The sequence below is a fragment of the Centruroides vittatus genome, unplaced genomic scaffold (genome assembly GCF_030686945.1).
Source record: "Centruroides vittatus isolate TY-2023 unplaced genomic scaffold, ASM3068694v2 contig_120, whole genome shotgun sequence".
Classification (NCBI taxonomy): Eukaryota; Metazoa; Arthropoda; class Arachnida; order Scorpiones; family Buthidae; genus Centruroides; species Centruroides vittatus.
The window spans coordinates 3,172,615-3,196,682 of NW_027120768.1; the positions used below are offsets into that span (position 1 = coordinate 3,172,615).

At 32.6% G+C, this 24,068-nt stretch overlaps 2 protein-coding genes and 1 long non-coding RNA gene across 3 annotated transcripts; 2 read left to right on the forward strand and 1 right to left on the reverse strand.

Annotated features, from left to right (window-relative positions):
* Positions 1-4,781: 4,781 nt before the first annotated feature.
* On the forward strand, positions 4,782-6,752 carry LOC136983888 (uncharacterized). The gene is made up of 5 exons (XR_010882122.1): positions 4,782-5,005; positions 5,082-5,129; positions 6,428-6,460; positions 6,591-6,626; positions 6,710-6,752. It is a non-coding gene; the product is annotated as an uncharacterized lncRNA (long non-coding RNA).
* Positions 6,753-15,604: 8,852 nt separating this feature from the next.
* On the forward strand, positions 15,605-16,441 carry LOC136984259 (uncharacterized). The gene has a single exon (XM_067281177.1). It carries the CDS (start codon positions 15,605-15,607, stop codon positions 16,439-16,441), a length of 837 nt encoding a protein of 278 aa, XP_067137278.1.
* A 4,716-nt stretch (positions 16,442-21,157) lies between these two features.
* LOC136983894 (sulfotransferase ssu-1-like) lies at positions 21,158-23,755 on the reverse strand. The gene is made up of 2 exons (XM_067280782.1): positions 23,707-23,755; positions 21,158-22,334 (listed from the first exon to the last, which is right to left on the reverse strand). Coding segments are annotated over exons 1-2 (966 nt in total). The 5' UTR covers positions 23,709-23,755; the 3' UTR covers positions 21,158-21,370.
* Between the last annotated feature and the right edge of the window lie 313 nt (positions 23,756-24,068).

Below are 24,068 nucleotides of genomic sequence, written 5' to 3' on the forward strand. Positions count from 1 at the left end.
TGAATTTATAGAATCCAGAACAATCACATCTTGAAAATCTGTTTATTTTTATTATTTCGTTTAGTACCATTTTAACTGTATATTTAAAGAGGTGGCATTTCTTTGCTTTAATTTTACAGTATTGTCTATGGATAGTATTGATCATTTTTAATTTGTGGCCAACAGCTAAAAAGTTAATACCATAGGTAATTTTTCTAGTGGTAAAGCTCGCAACCACCAAACAAAACACCACTGATACCGGTATAAATTTGAAAGTATTTAATTTGTAAGTGTGTACATATATATAATCTTATTCTCCTTAGAAAAGGAACAATGAATGAAAGAATTTTTGATTCACAAAAATTATCTAGACAGCATTACGTTTCTTGTTCGTTTAGTTTGTATCAAAATGATTTTGTATTTGATTTTAATTGTTTATGGCAAACGTAGCACATGAGAAGTCTTTTATGGATAACTGGCCCTTATTTATATGTTAAACGTGAAGGAAACCCGAGAAACTTCACGTGAACAGCCCGTTGGCGAGGCGTGAACCCACGACAAACTACCAGTACTCAGTAGTTTTATCCACTCAGCCTCTGGTGGGGATTTTTTATTTGGTTTGATTTTAATGTGCAACACACTACCTGAAGACTGACCATTCTTGTAATATCAAATTTTACATTAAACAAGTCTGTCAGTCTTCTTCGGGTTCATTCAACCGACTCTTCTTTCAGTAATTAAATTACCCATCTTAGAGAAGTTTTGAAGCAACACTTGATACAGGTAAATCATTGCCAATTTGGTCATCTTCGAGTTGACAGACTTGCCAGCCATCTAATATCCCAGCGCATTTGTCTTCCTTCCCCATACGCGGTAATTGTAGATACTGGCGCAAAAGGAGCAGCAAGCTATCAGATGTTTCTGTTGAATACTGGCTAGATCCTGCTGAACTATACAACTTGTTATGATTGGGCTAAATGCCAAGCTTTCTAGTTTTCTCTCTGAAGGTTTACTGTTTAAATTTCCAGTGCTGGGAATGGCCACACTTTCTGTCTTGTTTTCTGTCCTATAACGTTATGAGTCTTATCACTGTTCATAATTAACGTTACAATGAAGCATTTGTAAGAAAATTTTCCGATGTCAAATTTGCCATTGAGAAAAAGCTTATAAAATTGAATATTGAATGCAGAAAACCTATGACAGTAAAGACAAACCTGTTTGAAATTACAGTAGACCCCCTATAACACGGGTTCATATAACACGGGTTCGTATAACACGGCGAAAAAATTGCGATCGTGTTCGTATAACACACCAGAAGAAACTGGTATAACACGGTAAAATGTCATCGCCGACTCGTGTCGCGACAGGATTGGTTGAATCTGGACCAATAGCGGACATTGCACAAACCGTTGAGTTTAAACGAGCAGCGGACCTACTAAAACACATTTATTATTTAACGACCATAAAAATTATATTTATATTAATTATGTCTCCAAAGTTCAGCGAATTTTTCGGAGAAAAATAACTTATCAGGAAACACGTGCCCGCCATTCGACGAGCCGGTCCGCGACGAAAACAAGCTTAAGCAATGGCGACGTCGAACGGTGCACACTCGGTAAGTAATCTTACAATTTTTTGTTTATAGCATAGTTTATATGGATTATTCCCAAAAATGTATAAGTGTTTTGGAAATGTTGAGTCAAATTAGTCTGAAAGGTTATCTTCTATAAAATTAATCGATTTTTAAACAGCCGTAGCTCCTAAACTGCATACGTGCCAGGTTGTGATTGGCTCATGTATTTAAGTGACTCGTACAACACGAAATTCATATAACACCGAATGTATCTACTGATGAATTTCAAGGGTCTACTGTATACTTACAATCTACGCTTTGTAGTTATAATTTAAGAAAATACGAAAAACAATACTGTAATAAGCATGTACTGTAATTTTCAAAATATATCTTTGACAGAGCTTTAAAGTGAGATGGAAGGACTATCAAGTCGCTGGCGGACTGCAATTTTTTATTGTAAATACTTTTGTTTATTAAAATATTTACTCGAATAAACAAAAGAATAAAGCAATTTTAAGAGAGGCAACCACTACTACTGGTTTTTCCCTGTGGGTACTCTTGGTTAAAACTTACATGTTGTATTTTGTAAAATAACGAATGTTTTCCCCAGTGTTTGTTCTCAGATTCAAAGCACATAGTGTTGTTTATTTTTTCAAACATTTCAGTTACGTCACCGCTGCATGTTTTATTTATTTGACCAAATTCATGTTTTACCTAAAAGAAAATTTTTCTTATTACAATAAAAATATTTTTAATAATTAAACACGATTAAAGACATCAACATTGACTTTAACATAAATCGAGAATATTGATTACAGAATGATGAAAATGAAAAGTAACCTGGCCTAACGTATCGGGATTTCTCCCTGATACGTTGTGTCTTGTCCCTCACCATTCGGATCCCCATTGTGAACCTGGTTACGTTATGTATGATTGAAAAGCTTAGAGCTTTAAGGGCAAAAAGCATGATGGAGAAATATGTAATAAAAGAATAACATTAATATTAAATTGAAAAATATAAGAATACATTTAACCGTGGTTAATAGAAATATCACGAAATAAACATGTAATTATCTTATTGTAAATTATAATTTAGTTTTATATACTTTTTAAAATAATATTTTAAACTGAATTTTAAGTAATTACAAATATACATTACTTCAGAATGTATATGTAAATTCATATATTAGTTTTACGTTTAGAATATCTACATTATATTCACTTTAATAATAACGAATAATTCTAGAATTAATTATATATATTTATAATTTACAATATTAAGAAATAGTTAGAGAATAACTCACCCAATTGTAATTCAAATATTCATTCAACATTTTTAAATATATCTCTTTCATCTATATTATAAAAGAAATAAAAATCTCAATAACCCTTCCAGAATTATGTTAAAAAAATGAATTTTTACAAATTTTATTAAATATGCCTTTTACAAATAACTCTTACCTTAATATCTGCGTCGTCTTTACACTTATCATTACTTGTCTCGGGTACTGTGAATGAAGCAGTTTCTTCTTCTATAACTTCGCCACCTATACCGTCTTCTTCATCTTCCTCTTCATCGGGCATTGATCCAAGCATGACTTTAGTAGCAGTTGTAATAGGCTCTTCAATTGTTACAATATCTTGAGAATCTCCGAAAACAACTACGGCTATGAAAATAAATAAATTAGATTTAAAATTCAATTACTCGTAGAATTATTTCTAATAACGTTCATTATTTATGTTCAAAATATCACTAAAACTTAATAGTTTAAACTTACAAATGAGAACAAATAGAAAAATAACGACGGTTTTCATGCTGTTAAAGTGTTAATCTTTCTCAGTGATTAAGTCTTTCTTCAAATGAGAAATTAAAGTAAAAACAAATGAACAAATATACTATATATTCCTGTTCCTTATTTAACAATAGTCAGGTGTTCTAAAATAATAAGAACAGTTCTTTGCGTGATCAATGTGAAATTAAATCAAATATCTATAGAAAAGTTTAATTAAAAAAATATATGCAAGACATACTGTACGTGAATGTGTGTAAGAATAAAGTGTAAGAATAATAAACGATGATTTCAGTGATTTTTTTGGTTTTTAAAGTAAGAATAATAAGCAAATGAAATTTTTCAATGTGAGAGAAACATATACAAAAACTTCTAAGTTTTAATTATATTATAGTAAAAATTTTTACTTTATCAGTAATATTTTAAATAGTTAATTTGTCTTCTATAAATTCTTTATTTTCCATATCCTCATGCATCGATGTTTGTTGATTTGTGTGTGTGGTGTATGTCGTGTGGTTTGAAGACCCGTTATTTTGAATAATTTATAAATAACAAATCTTTTGACAAAATATTTTATATTTATTAAGCCCAGAGTCAACATTTTATTAACTTCCCCCTTGAAGTTTGCACCTCTAGTTTGATTTCGTTCAAAGATGGTATACATATTTTCAATGTGGTACTCATCCAAGGAAGTTCATCTGAAAATTTTAGATTGGAGTATTTAGTTAGACAGTACACGATTTGACCAAATTGGGTAAAAGATCGACATATTTAATGATCCCTAATAAAAATTGAAGATAATGCCCGAAAACAGGGTTCCTCCTCGAAAAGCTCCCCGAGAAGTTCCCCGTGTGTCCATGTAACGGTTGTTGCAAACACTTTAATTAGTTCCCCAATTACACGAATTTCGAGTGATTGTTTGTTTGGAATAATCCTGCCAACCGACATACAAGTGTCGTCATTCTACTTACCTACTCGGACACGGGATTGTATGAAATCTCCCGCCATCCAAGAAAGGCGAATCATCTCTCTTCAGCTCTCGACTTATGCTGCTTTCGAAATATAGGGCGCCAGTCCTAGTGCGTCAAGCTTGGATTAACGTCACCCTCACAATAGGTGTCACAGTAAAATTTCCGACCTCACACTGGTGTCGAATAGACGTTCCTGCATATCACTTCGGTCTTCGTTTACACTCGAGTTACGTAAGGACAACCCCCTTCATTACCTCACACACATCACCACGAAGGAAAACAGTAAAATTAATCTGTATGATCAAGCTGATCGTATAGATTTATGATCATCTCTATGATCAATCTAATCGTAATAATATAGAAATAACATTAAAGTTTTAATAGAGTTATTACGCCTATTTTAGCAGGAAATAAAACAATTACGAAATCACCTTCGATAAAATTGTATGTAGAATTTAAACAGAGCTATTTATTCAGCTGAATCGGCTGTATCATTCGAGAAGCCATATTTCAGAAGTCTTATTTCAGCGAATATGAAAGCGATATTCTGTTTATATATTATCGTTATATATTTTATGGGTACGTTATTATAATAATTACATTGTTAAATGTATACAATATGAAATATGTTTTGAATTATTTTTGTAGACATCGAAGGAAACGAGGATCTCTGTCGTGATATAAGAAATGCAGTAAGTTAATCAAATTTTATATAGTCTACTAAACGGGAAAATTGTTAATTATTTATGATTTAATTTATTATTTTAGTTTAAAAGTATATACATACACCTTTTTCAAACGGATAATGAAACTGAGGTATGAATTTTTTTTGTTTTTTTTTAATTTTCTTTCGTTAAGATATTTGCATTAAATTAAGGATAGATCTTACAGTAATCTATTATCGATTAATTTGCTTAAAATTAAAATTATATATTCTTTTAAATAGAAGACTTGCGAATTCTTTATTTAAATATGCAAAATATTGTTGCATTTTAATTAATTCTTGGTCACTTTCAAATGTTTATATTTCATAATAAGTTCTATCTATGTTCCATTTACGAGAATTTTCTTAAAGTTTTTCCTGCAGATGAAGCTTAAAACGTTTAATGCCATCTGCTGGAAATAGCGTGCATAACAAGAGGTTATAAACAACGTTGCCAGATGTTTCGGTTTTGCGGGATTGTCCCGGATTTTTTTTGACTGTTATCTTGCCACAGGAGAACTTTATTCTAAAACCTGTTTTTACAGTGGCATTTTTTAGCATTTACCATATTTCTTAATTTTGAAAGTAGGGGCGAATTTTAAGATTTTTTGGGTGTTTAAATAAATATTACTAATTATTTTAAAACACATTTGTCCATTACAAGGGGAAATACATTATTATGAATATTTGATTTGTATACTAATAACAGTATAACGAATTTTTACAATACAGAGTGGGAAAGAGTCATTTCACGCCCAAATGTACCCAAAGAATGTCCATTGAGCACATCATGTAACATTCATAACTCCGTAGTCGTTCGAGCTAGATTGATAAAATCTTCCAGTAATCAATTCCTTGTGAAATTCTGACCCTAAACGATGTGTCACATGACCCCTTTCCTATTTACAGTTTCGATATGGCCGCCATGCATGTAACACACGTCAATCTGTTCCCCTTGGTCTGTGTTCCTAACATGAGCGAATTAACTTTGGGTACATCTACATTCTGCAGCAGGGATGTTAAGTGCCTTTCTTTCCCACCCTGTACATTTGACAAAACAATGTTTGAATTCATATACCATTCCGTATAAAAGTGCGTTTCATGAGAACAATATAATTTTCGAGACAGAACGGACCAATTCCTCTGTCTGCTTTGCTCAGAATAAGATTTTATAATTATCTTCAATTTTTTTTCTTCAATTCTATTTTTATCACCGTTGGTTCTTGTAACGTCCAGAGAAAACAAAGACCAGAGTTATCCGATATTTTCCTTAATAAGAGTATTCAATTATACTTAATATTAGAACTATTACATCTTAACTTACACATTCTGTTCTAGCTTGTGAACTTGAAATTGTATATTAAAACATTTTATTATATTTTTAATTATAATAAATGTTGAAAATTTACAGATTTGCAGTTATATGAACCATTGGAATAAATGGGTAAGCATAAAATAATTTCTTTATGTTGTAATTTACATTTAATTTAAATTCGCATTTTTTGATGTTTTATATTAGTTTATAGTTTTAATAAATTAATTATGTAAATAATATTAAGTGTTTTAATATTTAGAAAAAAATGGAAGAATTAAAAGATCATCTACAACTTGTAAGAACTGGTTAACTTATAATTTGATATTAACGTATCAAATGTCGACTTTTTGATTATTTCTTTTTAAAATTTCACTTTAGGCAATGGAAGACAATGTTAAACAATGTGAAAATATAATCATGGTAAATAAATATGAATTTTATTAAATTTCTAAAACAATAAATTAAATATATTCAAGTTTCTGTATTCTTTGCAGGATCACATAAATAAGAATAATTAATACGTTTGTTTTCATGTATAGAAATGTTTTCAAATTTGATTAATTATTCGGTTTTTGAAATAAAAGTTCTTTTAAAGACAGTGTATTTTTTCTTTTTATAATATAATGTAATAAGCATACTTTGACTTTACTGACTTCATTAATTGTGAGTAACTCGTTGATATGAAATGCAGACACTGACTTCGGTAACAGAAAAATTTTAAATCTCAATAAATAAACTAAGTTTTTGAGTTACGCGGTGTCAAAGTTACTTAATATATCCTAGTAATTAACTCGGATATATTAAATAACTATATCTACAATAAAAACGTTTGAATACTTAATATTGATCAATTATAATAGGGTTAATGTGAGCCTAGGTATACAAAATGGCGGCGCTTCCAGTCGCCATCTTGTTTGCACACGCAAATGTGCAAACAAGATGGTGACCGTCGACAATAACCTAAACGCGCCTATATTTAAACTTTTTTTTTTAAAACGTAAATTTGCTATTTACTTTTCCCCCTGCTTTTGGTTACTTTTCGTACTCTTGGACCAGAAACGAAAAATAAAATAGTAGTCATACTACCTATAAATTCAATCGATGCAGGGACGAAGTGAATTACGAGATTCTATACATCAGTGGTTCGAACAAAATTTGCCTGTATTGTACATAAATTTTACTCCTCTTGTGAATCGAAAGACTGCAGTTCTTATCTCTCGCCTTTCATCTACGATAGGCAGCATCTCGATAGAGGGTGGCACCTGCGATCCACGCCCACCTAGTCTTCTATGTGTTGTTCACGTTGACTTTCGGGTCGGAAATCACTATTACATATCTTTGGTTATGACAAATTTAACTCGTTTAACTCACATTTACGCACTATAAACGCACATTTAAACACATTTAACTCTCATTTGCACACTTTAAACGCACAATTGAACCACATATAAACCCTTTACAAAATTTTTACCTCACACAATGTTAACACACCTTTAATACACTTTTATGATATTTAATACGCATTAAAGACATTAAGGACACGTTTAACATGTTAATTACCATTGATAAACTTTCCTCCTCGATAACTTTAGACTTCGAGTAAATTGTACAAACTTTTAAAAAAATTAACATGATTTTTTAAAGTGTCTAACATGCATAATCCATCTACATCGTAACCAAAATTCGAAATTCACATTATTCCTCATGTTTCCTGAATGGAATTTTTTTTTTGAACAACAAAGGGCTTAGTGATTCTTCCTGAGGTAAACCTCTAATAGGTATTATGTAAGTAGAATTAACAGTGTCTCCTTTTATTTGATAGCTAGTAGTTCCTAAGCAAAATAATGAAGGATCTGGAAAGTCCCACATTATAAAGTTTTCTCCACAATAAATCAAGGTTAACATTATGATATGCCTTTTTTATATCCATAAAAAGTGAAAAAATTTTCCTCCTTTTCCTCGATAGCACACATTTGAATTAGTTAATTCTATGTTGTCAATAGGCTCTACAGTTGTATACAAGAAGACCTTCTGATGGCCTTCGTCGATCTCAAGCCTTAGTTGCGAGCTTTCCAAAAACCCTCATTGTTGGGTAAATCTTATTTATTCTCGATTTAACTGGAAAAGTAAGCCATGTCTCGTCAGGCCAAACTGAAAACTGCAGAACATTATCAACAAATTCTCTGTCATTTAAATTAAACAGAAAGGTTTCTTGGCAGTTCCATGCCACAATTTCTACTTTCAGCTTGCGAAAGTTTCGCTGAACTCTAAGTGGGGCTTTGAGATCCCGTGTTCAAAGGCAGTAACAAAAAATTAAGATTCACAAGCTCTCCCCTCTCTGAATCTATAGTAAACATTTCAGAATTAACTATCGAAACTTCTGCTATTAATCGAACCTTCTTCTTTTCAGATTTGTATTGATGATCGGCGCAAAAAACTATTACCTTTCTTAGTCAAGATATCCAACCCAAGTCTCAAAGATGTTATTTATTTTTTTTTTTAAATTAATCTTAAAAACCATGCAAAATTTATAAAAATTAACTGTTTATCCGATAACAACCGACCAAAATATTTTATATACAGGGTGGGCCAGCGAAAACGAAACGGCAGGGTGTTTGTGTTCGACCAAGCAATGCGCTCGGACAGGTCGATTTTACTCTCGAGGGGAAATCCTTTGCAATAAAGTTTTCGCGATTCTGAATATTAACTAAACAAACGTTTTTTTCGAAATAAATGCTTGTTTAGTTAATACAAAATAAATAAGTTTTTAAAATTTTTTGTTGTCTGTTGTATTCAGAATCGCAAAAACTTTATTGCAAAAGATGTCCCCTCGAGAGTAAAATCGACCTGTCCGAGCGCTTTGCTTGGACGAACACGAACACTCTGCCGTTTCGTTTTCGCTGGCCCACCCTGTATAGAGCTTTGTCATCCTTGCCGTAGGAATAGTCTTAGGTTCTTCTACTATTACCGTAAACAACTCTTGTACCTTACTACTCAGATCATCATCGGTTTCCATCAGACCATGAATTACTGAAAACTGCCTTTAGTTTAGTTTCAATCTTAGTCAACCTTTCATCGCTTTCGTTATGTAAATTAACAAGCCAATCGATTCTAGCAGACACCTTACTTCAAGCATTAAGCATTGTATCAAACCTTTCATCTACATATGAAAGTATTTCGTTGGGAATCGACTTACTTGGTTCAGGTTTAGCAGGAAAACAAAATCGTCCAATTTTGCATTTTTCAACGTAGGTTCGCTAGGAGAACGTCGTCACTTGCTCTTAAGTAAACTTGCTCATTAGTAAACTGAACTTGTGAATCAGGAGGAGTACGGGATAAAGGATCGGGATTTTCCTCTATTCCACTGAGAATCGACGAAAATAACGATACAACTACAAAACAGGAATATTTTCCATAAATTTTAACTTTCCAAAAAATCACTAACAAACTTCACCAACAGGCTTGGCAGAATACAACGCCTCGCATTATGAATATTCCAGGGTTAAAATCAACAACTGTTTTTGGTAACAAATGCTGAAAATAATAATAATTTACGTCTTCATCAATTACTTTTGACTTAATGAAATAATTAAACATTGTTCAATAATCCACGAGAAACCACGTCCTAAAATCGTCGATCCATGAAAATATTTTGTCAGAATGATTATAAATAATAACAGCTACGAAAAGACATACGTAATATTAGTAAAATTCAGTAACGATATTACTAAGTAATTTATAATAAATCCACTCGCCAATGAACAGCTTCTTTAGTGGCATCTCTCTTCGATTTACGTAATCTATAAACATCACAATATAAGGTAATCACGTAATCTTTGGCTACGTGATTCTTTTGTGCTATATTTTGCCTCATCCCTATTCAAAGTGAGTTTTGTGACGAAGACCATTCAAACTAAATGTGACCAGTAAGACAAAGATAATAACTATGAACTATGTATGCGTATCGTTAGCCTATATTATTTGAGTGCCTTTTGTACTGGAAGTTACTTACTATGTTGGTAATCAGCAGGATGAAAGCCTGAGAAAAAATGCGGGCCTCCGAAAGCCTACAAAGCCCGCAGCCAGAAAAGGTTATTCATAAATTGTATAAAACCACAGGACTTTAAGTGCACCCATAAGACTGCCAACAGCATTAACCACCTGGCGTTGGGTAGTACCAACAAATTCTCTCTCTCCTGGAATAGGAGTCACTAGGGGCTGCTTGGCAATGACAGATCGGATGATCTGGCCAGATAGGCTGCTATGGATTGTAAAGGTGATTATGTCTACAATGTCATTACAAAGAATAGTGCAAAAACCATCAAGAATGAGAACAAATCTAGGAAAGCGACTGGAGAAATGAGCTAACTGGTACTATTACACGATTATTTTTCCCAAGGTTCAAACCAATCTAAAACAGAAAAGACGCTTCTACACTCACGAAGAAGTCCAGTTCCTAACTGGACATGGGTCTTTCGCCAGCTACCTTAAAAAGTTCAAAATCCAGGAGGACGACGAGTGCACAATCTGCAATACATCTATCAGTGACCAACGATGGAGAGTAACAGAATCAGAATCCAACTTCTTGCTGGCGCTGCTGATATTCCACGTCCTTGCTCCCCAAATGAACTGTTGAGCAATCACACACTACTAGAGCAGTTTCAGTGCCTCATCAAGAGTTACTTTAAATTCATCGGTAATAGGAGCATTCCGCGCGTGCGGATATCTATTAACTGTTATAATTGTATTTATATGTACAGGTAACCCCCGTATAACACGCACTTCTATAACACAGATTCACTCTAACACGGTTCAAGAATTGGGAACATCCCCCGTATAACACGGGTTCACTCTAACACGGTTCGGGAATTAGGTAAAACATTCGTACAGTACAATATGAAATGTAATAAAAACTGTTACCAGTTGATGATGATCATGCTGAAATCATCATACAGGATGAATGATCCTCTGGTAAATTATTTACTTATATTTACTTATATAAATAAGTATTTTATCCATGAAAAAATCTTCTATATAAGGCTGAAAACCGGATTATATCACTGTATCGCAAAAATGGCCACTAGGGGCGCCCCTGGCTACTATTTAAATTAATTTAAATTAACAATATAAATTATTTTATATTTATTTTATATTTTTACGGTATTATATTCAGTATATTATTATTTTTATTTGTAATTTTGTATGCCCCGATGCCTGCTGCATCCGGCCTTTCGACTTGTGAATAATAAATCCGATTTAAAGAAGGATTTAACAGCATGTTTTTTTAATTTTTGGAACCTAACCCCCCTTTTCGCACTAGTTCTTTGTTTCGTATAACATGGATTCGCATAACACGGCAATTTTTTGGAACGTAACTCCCGTGTTATACGGGGGTTACCTGTATATGTAACCGGTATTTTATGTCCATCATCGCTTTGTTCTATTTCCTATTTGTTAGTCACTATTATACCACGCCATTCAATACCCATTAGGATTTATTATATTCTCTGTATTTTAATCTGTGTAATACTTTTGCATTAGTTCTTAATTTGTATATTATTTGTTGCGCTGTAATTTATTACTCATTGTATCCATTATAAGTGAAATAATCTGTTTTCTACATATGTTTTATATAACAGTATGTATATTCTATAATCTTATGTATCCTCACTATGTTTTAGTTCTCCGTGTGTATGTATATCAATCTCTGCGATGATCTGCGGAGCAGAGGTCTTTTTTAAATAAAGTATTATTATGATGATGGTGAGCTCAGCGTAGGTCGTCGTTGTTAAAGAGGGCGGCATAATCTGTATTGCACACGGGAGCACAAACAGCTAGCGGCGCTGCTGATCTCATGTATCCTCACTATGTTTTAGTTCTCCGTGTCTATGTATATCATCCTCTGCGATGTTCTGCGGAGCAGAGGTGTTTTTTAAATAAAGTATTATTATGAATGAATGAGTGTTGTGGTCCTATGATGGCTAATATACAATTACAACAAATTGTTCTGTGGATTTGTCTTTAAGTCTATTATAATTATAACAATTTCTAGCACAATAAAAGTATAGATGAGGAATGAAATTTATAAAAGTTGATAACTAAAGTTTACTTGAAAATTGAAATGTTACACTGAATTAGTGGAAAATGGATCATATCTGATGAGGTGTTCGGCTCCTGCTCAGTTGCAGTCCTAAGAAGAAAAAAAATGTTTCACGAATAGTGGAAGTGATAATGGGCGAGATATGACCCTTTCATAATTTCTTTCGTGATGGGTAAACGATTAATTGACGGAAACCAAATAAAAACAAACACTAAATTTCAATCATTGTTTTAAATTATAATTTTATTTTCTTAATAAGAGGGAACTAAAAATACTCACGTGATACACGATACATCTTGAATCACGTGAGTATTTTATAAAATTGAAAGACTTCGATACGAAGTCATTCAACTTTACATAGGACGTAAGGTCGTTTTTGTCAAGCACGCTTTACGAAAACTAAGTTATTTAATAAATATAATAAAACCTTTTCAAAACAATACCAAACAAAATGTTCTGTTTTGGCAGGTTGTGATTTTAGCGGAATATGTTTTTACTACTGAATTGTTTTAGTAAATTGGGGAGAAACGAAGGCGTTTTGTTGTTGTATCTACTATCAAATAATGAAAGTATCGTCTTAACAAAGGGGAAACAAATGCTAGATGGTTAGTTTCCTCATTGACAGACTGACCATGATTCGAGCCAGGAATTAACAACATTAATTATTTAAAATTTCGCTGTGGTTACGCCGAAAAATTCCGCTTTCATAGTGTTACGTTACTTAATTAGTTCCGTTTCCACGTTAGAGAGGTTTCCGGCTGATAATATTTTTACATAGCAAATAGTTACTAAATATATAGATAATATTGTCACTCTTTCTCAGATGTTGTCACCCTAATCACGAAGAACTTAATGAGCACTTTAAACAAACGAAAAAAAAATCGCTGGTGTAAGAATATTCTATAACAGATGCGGAAAAATCTAGTCTCCCTGTATTTTCCCATCCATTTGACCTTCAACCAACAAAATTTAATAACACCAATCCTCCTAATTCACAATCTCCTGCAAAATTTCAGAAATTTTCGACAAAAGGCACAGGAATTATTAACCTATAAAATGTTGAACAAAATAGTTCCTACCACAAACATTAACATTTATATATTCAGAAAAACCCACCCAAATTATTATGCATTTCTCAAAGTTTCGAGGTCCGAGTCCAAAAATGTAAAAATCTTAGGGTGGGGTCAGTTTTGACCAATCGCTCTACTTTTTCTCTGTTATATAGGCCTATAACAGAAGGAAAATAAACAACTGTTTTTTGAAACTTGTACAGTATTTACATTGACAGATTATAAAACCTATTCTTTGCTTTATTATATGATAATTTAAAAGCATTAATATACATTAAACATTAAATTATTTGTTAATATATTACAGTGTACAATTGGTTTTAAGAATTTAAATATCATTAATTAAAAATTTATACTCAGATTAAATGAAGTCTGTTTCGACTGTTACATTTAATTTCAAATTGTATTTGTCCAATTTAAATGCATTATATCGGCTAATTTTGTACACAGTGACAAAATTTATTAAAGTATCCACTAGATAAACTGAAAAAAAATTAAATATTAGAATTAATAAGGTATAAAGTACATAATTATTTTTATAGTTAGTAAATTATCTTCTGTAGTAACACAGTTCAAATAACGAGAGCGCCCACGGGATTTTTGGATCAAGACATATAGGATTTAATTTACTTAAAACTTGCTGTCCTTTATATGTTGCGTTTATAAATGAAGTCCTCGAATTATCAATGTACTATATGATTTAGAAACACGTGGAATTTAGATAAACTAATCAACCAATTGCTTTACTAAAATAATATTCTTAAATAAGTTTTATTTAATTTGAAATTATAGAGTCCCAAACTCCATATCTTGAATAATTTATTGATTTTTAGTTTAATACTATTTTAACTGGATAATCTCGTTGTCTCATTTTTTAAAAAAAACGGCATTTCTTTGCATTTATTATGAAGTATTGTTTATAAATATTAGCAAGTTTGGGCAAGGATTATTTTTTGTCATGCTTACAAGTCTATAACGATGGAAGATAGTCCGAAATTTGCTATCAACAGTGATATGGATAGCAAATTTGCTCAAGACAGTTCCATTAAACAAATATTGAGAGCCTTGCCCTACTACGCAATGTAATAGGGCAAGGCTCTCTGTTCCCTCTGTAAGTAGATAGCCCGATGTAGTAAGAATAGAATTGGTTTTAGAAAACCCTACGATTTTGTCACTCCTTAGAAATGAAAAAGACCCCATTGTGAGAAAATAGTGTCTCGGCCGGCCGAAAAACCTGGAAAGGGTACAAATCTATAAAGCCTTCGAGTGAGGGACGGCAGTTAACTTCGACGAGATAGATTCTATTTCGTCAGGCTGGACAGCGCTATTTGTGCCAGCCTAATTGGATGCATCGTATGTGACGTGCGCAACTTTGCTCGTTCGAGCTGTAACTGTTCTATCATCAGTTAAACCTGCGGATATCAATAGCAAAGCAAGCGAAAACATCTGACTTGTGAGATGTAAAAAACTTGTGCCAAGTAGAAACTTAGACGACAATCAAAATTGTGATAAGTTTTTACTTGGCGCAATTTGTTTACATCTCAGATGTTTTCGTTTGGATTTATATACAGTACCTAGATATCAGAGTAGCGACATACGAGTCATCGCCGCCATGTTCTGTCGACTGTCATCACGTGGTCTATAAGATTACATTAAGAAATGACGACGTTTTTTAGTTTAATAAAGCATTTTATACGTAAATATTTTTTTATTAAACTAAAAAAAATCGTCATTTCTTAATGTAATCCCATAGACCACGTGATGACAGTCGACAGAACATGGCGGCGATGACTCGTATGTCCCTACTCTGATATCTAGGTACTCTACATTTACCGATTTATACGAGTGACGTTTATCAATTTACTCGCATCCTTTTACCGCAACTAAATTTGTAGGTACAATGTATTTCGATTGAATATTTATTGTATTAATTCAAATTTGTAAATTATTTCAAGGCATCGAAAGTGAAAAGTAATGGTATATTTATAAATAACAATTGATCGTAACAGAGTTAACCTACGAACAATTAGAGTCTGTTTTCTTTTGTTGTAAGAATTACAGTATTGTTCCTGTATACAATCGAACTAGAGGCCTAACCGTAACATGGCTCCCCGACGAAAAAATCGGAAGAATGCTAATCCCGAAAGCCAATTTCCTCGAACTTCGGCTTTTAAGCGGTTATACGTCAGGACTTCGAATTACAGACGTATTCGTAGAAAGGGAGAGTCCGAGTCGAAAAGGTTTCATCGCAAACAGTTAAGAGATATCAAGAAACTGACAAACTTCCCAAAAAGGCCCGCCTCTTCATTTTTACTATACTTTCGCGATCACCAAGGCGCTTTGCGATCGGAAAAGAAATGGAAAATAACCGAAGTCGCCAAAACGTTGGGGATAAAATGGAAAACTTTAGACCAAAATACAAAAAACGGTTACGTAAATAAGGCTAAAGAAGACTGCAATAGATATCGAAACGAGAAAAGTGCTCTTCATCCTTTGGTGTCCAGTCCTACGAAATTGCTGAAATACGAATCGAGGCCATATTTGCCGAAGAAAAATGTACCTTCTTTCATGTTCTTTTTAAAAAATACGTATTCTTACGAGAGAGAGAAAAATCCTGAACTGAAAGTTTGGCAATTAGCTAAGCAATTAGGAAGGAAATGGAATGGTATGAAGAGAGAAGAGAAAGGAACATACATAGAGATGGCCGAAAGAGACAGAGAACGATACTACGAACAGAAGAAAGCATTGGCTCATCTACATCCAAAATCGGCCTCGTCCAGTCGTGAAATAAGCCATTTCCATCCATTTAAATTGTTGGTCAACGACAACGACGTTCAAAACGACCAGGCTAAATATAAAAATCCAAATGAGGTGTTTGAGTATCAATATCTGTTAACTCTGTTGTTTCTGAGAATCGTATTCGATACCGAATACGATTAATTCATTCGGAACACTACAATAATTGACAAAATTTTCAAATAAAGTTCTTTTCTAATTAAGGAAATTAAAGTAATTCTGGTTATTTTCTCTTCCCGCCGGCATTAAAAAGAACTTTTTCGTATCGGTCATGGGTTCGACCGGGCTTTCAATGGGGGCGACCGAGTAGCCAGAAACAGGACAGGCTGCCCCGAGACCAAAATAGGTGATAAGCCAAGGACTTGGCTTTTCACCTATTTTGAGTGTCGTTCCTCGTTTCTCGTCTGTGTCGTGGTGGGTTGTATCCTTACGTAACGGTCGAAATTATAACCTTAATATATTTTTTGAAAAACTATCCATATTATTGATAATTTGTGGGGTTTGGCTTGCAAGTACAAAAAAAATAACCTGATATAAATTACATGATTTTTAAAATTAAACTGTCCTTTATCCAAAGAACAACGAATGAAAGAGGTTTCGATTCATGAAAATTTATCTAGACTGTGTTCCATTTTTTTTGTTTCGTTTAGTACACATCAAAATTATTTTGTATTTGATTCGATTTTAACTTGCAACTCACTACCTGAAAGCTCGCCATTCCTTTATTGCAAAATTTCTCTTTTAACTCTCTTTTGGTCCAACCGACTTCTATTTTTTTTAATAATAAAATTATTCGTCTTAGATAAGAAAGGCGCCGAAGAAACAATTCATCTCACCACACAATAATTCATTGCCAATTGAGTTGAAGACCACGACCAAGTCATTTTTGGGTTGACAATCCTGCTAATCATCCAATTTATCAGCGGATTTTCTTCCTTCTTTGAATTTGGTAATTACAGATACAGAAAACCACAAGATGTTTCTGTGGAATATTGGATGGATCCTGCTGAAGTATACAAATTCTTATGGTAGGAGTAAATGCCAACTTCTAAGTTCCTCTGAAGTTTCACTGTTTGGATTTAGTGCTGGAAATGGTCGTGTTTTCTGTCTTGCTTTTCCCCCTGATCTGTTTGAAAGTGGCACCCAAAGGATTTCTATCTGTATTATTGTCAAGCGCCAAGCTTATCTTTACCAAATAAAAACTCATAAGAAAAATTTCGACTCGTCTAAATTGTCATAAATTTTCACTTGGCTACCCGTTTTCACAAAATGCAAGAATTAGGTCCCCCCTGTTTCCAGACTAATTAGAGAATTTTTAGATGTATCTAAAAATATGTTCGATTTCCTGCAAAAATGCAAAAAACCGCATCTGCGCCTGTAAATCTTGCACGTCGCTTTCTCTTAACACTTCCATTGTTAACACTTCCCCTCTGGGAAGTGTTAACAACCTCTTCCCCGCGGGAAAGAATTTCGAAAAATTTTTTCTTAGTGTACATTCTCTTGACGTACCGTATTAAAACGCAATCAAAACCGCATCTAAAATAGTATAATAGAAGCCGAGTTCTTCATGATAATCCTTAATTCTATCCACTGCCTGCGGAGGGAATTTCGACATCTATATAATAGTAGGTATATAAAAACACGCGCGTACTCGAATGCAACGTTGTGTCAAAATTTTAAAGCAATCGGTGGGGAACTTTCGGAGATTTAAGATTTTGAACAAATGAACATTACATTTTATTTATATAGATTTCGTGATTAAAGGTCGACGAGGTGGGGTGATAAGGGGGTTCGTGAGTCATATCTCGAGTAGGATCAGACATAATTATAATTTTTAGGAATGGGTTTTATAATATGTAAATGCTAGTAACAAGTAAAATTAAGTTTCTTACCATTTTATAATAATTAAAAATACAAAAATTATTAATAATATAATATCATAACAGATGGCGCCACACACGCAATTTTGATTGAATGTCGCAAGGAAAGTAAAAAAACTTGTTAGGCAAAGAACACACATGCGTAAAATTGTGTGGCAGAAAACTGAATCAGAAATCAGCTTTCGGTTCAGTTTCTGTTTTACGCTTTTATGCCAGAACACACATACGTAAAAATTCTGGCCGAACAGGAAACACCACTGCCACTAACAGTGCTACATTTTATTAATTTTTTCCTCTCATATATAAATTCCTTTGTACCTTTCATTTTTTTCCGCTTCCTCTGCTATAATATAGAAAATTTAAATTAATACACTTGTATTCCGAATTTAAATAAAGAACGTGCGTGTAATCTAAATGCTAAGCCTATAAATCAATTCTACTAGACCTACCTGTTGTTTGAAATTTTGCACCTATAGCCATCCATAAACGTTGTTTAAATATAGTGGCTTTATACATGACACTGATGTGGTCGAATGGATTCAATAAACTCCTCTATTTCATTTATTTTTTGTTTTTTCGAGACCGTCACAATTGTAGGGTTAACCCTCATTGCCGCCATTGTTAGAATAAAAAGCACGTGTCTACTTTGACGTCACAGAAAAGACTTCTCTTTATTGGAGGAATTTTGGCGTAAAAATTTTACGGCGTAAAAAGTAGAGACACGCTCTACTCTATTTTCAGTTCTGTTTCAGCCAAAATGTTAGAAAAATTTTTACGCTTTCTGTTTTACGCTAGATTTTACGCCGAATTTTACGCATGTGTGTTCCTGGCCTTACTGAATTTTTCTGTCGTGTAAAGCTTTCTGATAAAATTACTTCCCATCATAGAAACAATCGGAAAATATAAAAATAAGATTTTTTGCAGAAACTGGAAAACCTTTAGGTTTAAGAAAATGTGACCTGTACAAGAGAGGTTTATTTTGTCGCGTGCAATCCATATAATGGCCAAAAGCATTCCTTATAATTTAAAAATAGCTTATTATCTGTATCTAAAACAATCCGCTGATTTTCGAGGTCGTCCAAGGTCACCAAAATTGTCCTCTTATCTGCTCTGTAAACTTGGTAATTAGTCCCATCTTTCTATCTCCAACGGTTTTCCTGAAAAACTACTGAACGCCACCAGTAAATTACCCTGTATAAAACTAACTTTTGAGGCCTCAAAAAGCCGAGCGGTGCAACCGCACAAGGCCCGGAGATTTTGCAAAATCCAACTCTTGCGAAATTAAAAAATTGGTCATTTTATTATCCGCTAAATTAACTTTTTCTAATCTATTTAACGGATGGTATGTTTACCGATAAAATATTATTTTGTTCGAAACTGTTATTTTTTTATTAATGGGACCAACACGAGAACCTTGCACCGGGCCCCGCTATTACTCGGGCCGGTCCTGCCTCTTTGTTCTCAGGGCCAAAGGGCCACACTGGTCTTCTTTCCTCTAGGCCTGTTAGCATGATACTTGATCTTATCTAAACAAACAAACATTAAGTACCAAGAACTAGTGTCTCGTTCTGCCATCGGAAATTCTAATCACTTTATAGTGATATAGAAACCAAGTTATTCTATGATCCGACTTTTATCTAGCGATTTTAATACTCTAAATTTGTGGTAACCAAACCATAGCTCTGGACGAAATGCGGTTTGTGGCACAAGTTAATTCGGCTCATAAGCATATTTGATACATCACTTACAGATGGTAAAAATACCCTTAACTTTTGTATGTATGGAATATACAAAAATATTTGTAGCCCGCCTACTTACGAATTAGAAGAGATTTGGCTCGCCAATCGTTTCTAATTTTGGGCACCTCTGCTGTATAGGAAGGAACACACTAGACGTAGGAATAATTCTTCAGATGATTTCAAAATAAATATGAATTTACCTTAAATTTTTATAATATGATTTTTACTTTGATTATTAAATAACATATGGCGACGACACGAATTAAACAATAATTAAATAATTAATTAAACTTAAATAAATATTCAATTTATATTTAGTAATTGGTTTATGACATAATCAGGTACGCATTTCGATCATAAGACATAACGAATAACTTCGTCTCGATTTAGAGGATTTTTAATAGCGAGGTATGCTCGTAAATCGGAGTAGCACAGTATATGATGCATTTTTGAAACTGCGAAACTGCGGGCATCATCCTTCACCTCGGTTTCCTATTCTTCGTCACTGCGACGGGGGAGGGGGGTAGGTAAGGGCTCTGAAGATGGTGTTTAGCGGGATCTTTGATCCCATCAAACTTTAAGAATCGCAGTATATGATGCATGTTGTATGACTCTGTACCTCTAACTGTTACATTAATTGTACATTCTTTGTTTACTATGTAATACATCTTCGTTCGTACAATATGTTCAATGTGACATCTCATCATCTGTATTTCCTAATAATGTATACCGCTAATATAAGCTAACGGGTAAGCCATGTACCTCATTCCTCTTTCTGTAACGCAAAGTATTACTCCATAATATACTATTTGTACACTGTGTATAATATACTATTTGTACACTGCGTTTCATAATACCCAACCCTGTAAATACTTGTAAATACTATCTATTTTTCAGGGTATTATGATTGTGTATTTTATCTGTATATGTTGCCAAGATGGTCAATACGTACCTCTTATGTCATTGTTTTGTTAAAGTTAGTACGCTAACAAACATGTATAAGTTACTTTGAAATAATAAACTTTAATTAAAAGTAAAAGTATATGATGCATGCGGAGATCCTTCTTAATTAAATTATTTTAAATAATAGTAAACTCTGTAAACAGAAACATAATGCATCTTTATTAGAAAGTAAATAAGTGTTTACAATAAGAATTATTCTAGATAAAAGTTTTTAGTTTTCATAAGAGAGCGTACTCTTATGTGTATTCGACATATTCTTTAGCTACCAAATATTTTTTTTACAGTAAATAATATGCTGTTGGATCAATGTATTATTAATTTATAAATTCAACATTCTATATTACTAAAATATTACCAAAGTTATCGAACAGAAAAACTAAATCCACTGTGTATTTAAAATTTGCATGCATAACAGAATTTATTCCATTAGCAAAGCATTTAATTAAAAAAGAGCGATATTTTTGAATTGCTTAATATGTTTTCCTGCATTCTCATTCCTTCCACAGATCCATAACATCGCTATTACGTGTTTTCATTTTTACTTTTTCTTGAAATATTCTTTCTTGTTCGGGAGTGAAATGGTTTTTCCAGTCTCCAATAGTTCCTTTTCTAATAAATTCTCCTTTCATACTTTTGTTCCCGCTTTCGTCATGCAAATTTTTATAGAAAGCCTTTAATCCCGACGAAATAGGCTTCCCTTGTTTGATGTGATCTGAAAGTTTTTGTACGAAGCATTTATATTTCGAATGAGTTTTCATGTAATCTAAGCTGCTGTAATATAAAATATCATCGAACAATTTCGGATTATTTTCTAATTTTTCTCTGTGCTTTTCATCAATAAATGCTGCAATGTTTAAGACTTCTTCTTTGGTATTCTTTTTAATTCTCTCAAAAGTGGTAAAATATATATTGTCATCGTGTCTCCTATTATACCAAGGAAGCAAATGATCGAAGTAATCGCCGTAATCTACATTTCCTTCAATAAATAATTCAAAAAATTCATCAAAAGTACCATCTTCAAATTTATAAAACAGAAGATTCTTAGTGTGATGATATAACGAAACGCAACAATCTCTAGGATTTCGAGCGACAAAGATGTACTTTGCTTTTGGATTCATCTTCATTTTTTCCATAGGAAGATGTGTTTTGATAACTCCCGGACCGGGCATGAGATCAATAGCATCTGCTCCACACATTTCTATTGACGGAGTTCTTAAAAAAAACTCCAATGGATCATTTATGGGTTTTCCGTCTTGTAAAATTAACATAACGATATGTTGCATCCACGTGGTACCACATTTCGGATAAGTTGTAATGAAAAGATCGCCTGGACGATGACTGTAATGTATTGCTGATCGAACTGCCTCTTGAGATAACACCGCTGGCACTATTACACCTTCACAGTTCATGTACAATGGTTTTTTTCGTTCTTCCGCACCTTTGACCGAATTTTCCCTATGAATGTATTTTAAAAACACGAAAAATTACATTATAGATCGGTAATTATTATATTAATAAAGGCTATTGTATATATGTCTAATGTTATCTAAGTTATCAAGTTCATAGATTCAAGGCTATCTTTCAGCAAAGGAGACTGAATATATTACTTCCTGAATCCAAAGTACAGTACACGAATAGTAAATAACCATATAATAATAATAATAATTTAATACAATGTTTTATTGAATAAATTAATCATTTAGAATTGCATTATTAATAATTAATACGCCAAAATTACTTTTAGTATATAATAAATTTCTTTCTAATAATTCTTGAATTTTATCTTAATCGGTACCAACAAATTCATTGATTTGTTCTCTTCTCAAAGCTAAATAAAGGAACTAAAACATCTCAAGAAACTGAGTTTAGATATGTTTTGCTGCATCAATTTACAAAACAAATTTTAATGTGATTTTTCTCAGATTTATCAATAACTATCAATACATCTATCCCATGCTAAGATTGTATCAAAAGTCAAATAACTGAGTCAGCAGGTATAAATGCTTAGCATTATCTAAGTGTGATCGATTAGAAAAACGTACAATAGAAAGAAACTCGATTATCCGAAACGGGTTTAAGTGGGAACTAACATACCACACAGAGACTAACTCTCCATGTAACTGGAAATCACGACTTATCTTTTACACAGCCTATCTCTATGTGCAGGCTCTCTAGTCATTTGTCGATTGTAGCATCGCGAAACTAGATCATACACGTTACATTACGTTAGGTTTTAAGTAAATTTATTAACTTGCAAATACAATAATTGAATTACCGTATTTATGGTTTAAATACACGGTGCTTGATGTATCCAAAACAAACAAACGAATTTCTGAATTATCAGAAAGACCCTTGATCCCATCAAGTTCGGATAATCGAGTTTCCACTGTATTTATATAAACTTTTACTCCTAGTTTTTTTTTTTTTTTTTTTTTTGAGAGCGCGCTTAACAGTTAAAATCGATATAAAAACTATTAGAAATTTTTACACAACACAAGTAATTCTTTGTTTTACAAAATTTATACGAGGTATTGCTTAAATACAATAATTTAAAGTAATTTATTTGTCTATCCTATAACTTCCAGCTTTGATAATAATAAAGAAATTAGCCTAAAATTATAATTATTGTGAGGATTAAAATTAGCATTGCTTATTTTCAGCGATACGTAATACTCCTTGCATAAGTAATTCTTCTATACATTTATAAATCTATATAAAATGTAATTAAAACAATAGAAAGGATGAAAAACACTTCTTATGATATTATAGTCTATAAATTATCACATTATATATATATTTTCAAATTATAAATGAGGAGTTAACTTACATGATGTTGTGACGAGTAAATTTTAGTAAATGATTGTTTCTTAGTTCAATATATCTCGTGTAAATATACACAATAGCTAAATTACGAAATCCGATAAAGGAATTTTTATTTATCAAATGTACTAATGATATTGATTACATTGTTTATTGAGTGGAAATGTTCAGAAATTTTAAATTATTCAATTTTTATTACATAGCAACTGAATTTTTCTCTTATGCGTAATAATTTAAATTAATATTTAATTCAGTACTGTATAATAATTAGTATAATTTAATATTTGTTTATTTATTTATTAAATTTTCGTATTTAAATATAGGAAAATCTCGTAACTCTCCTTATAAAAATAAAAGATTCATTTTATC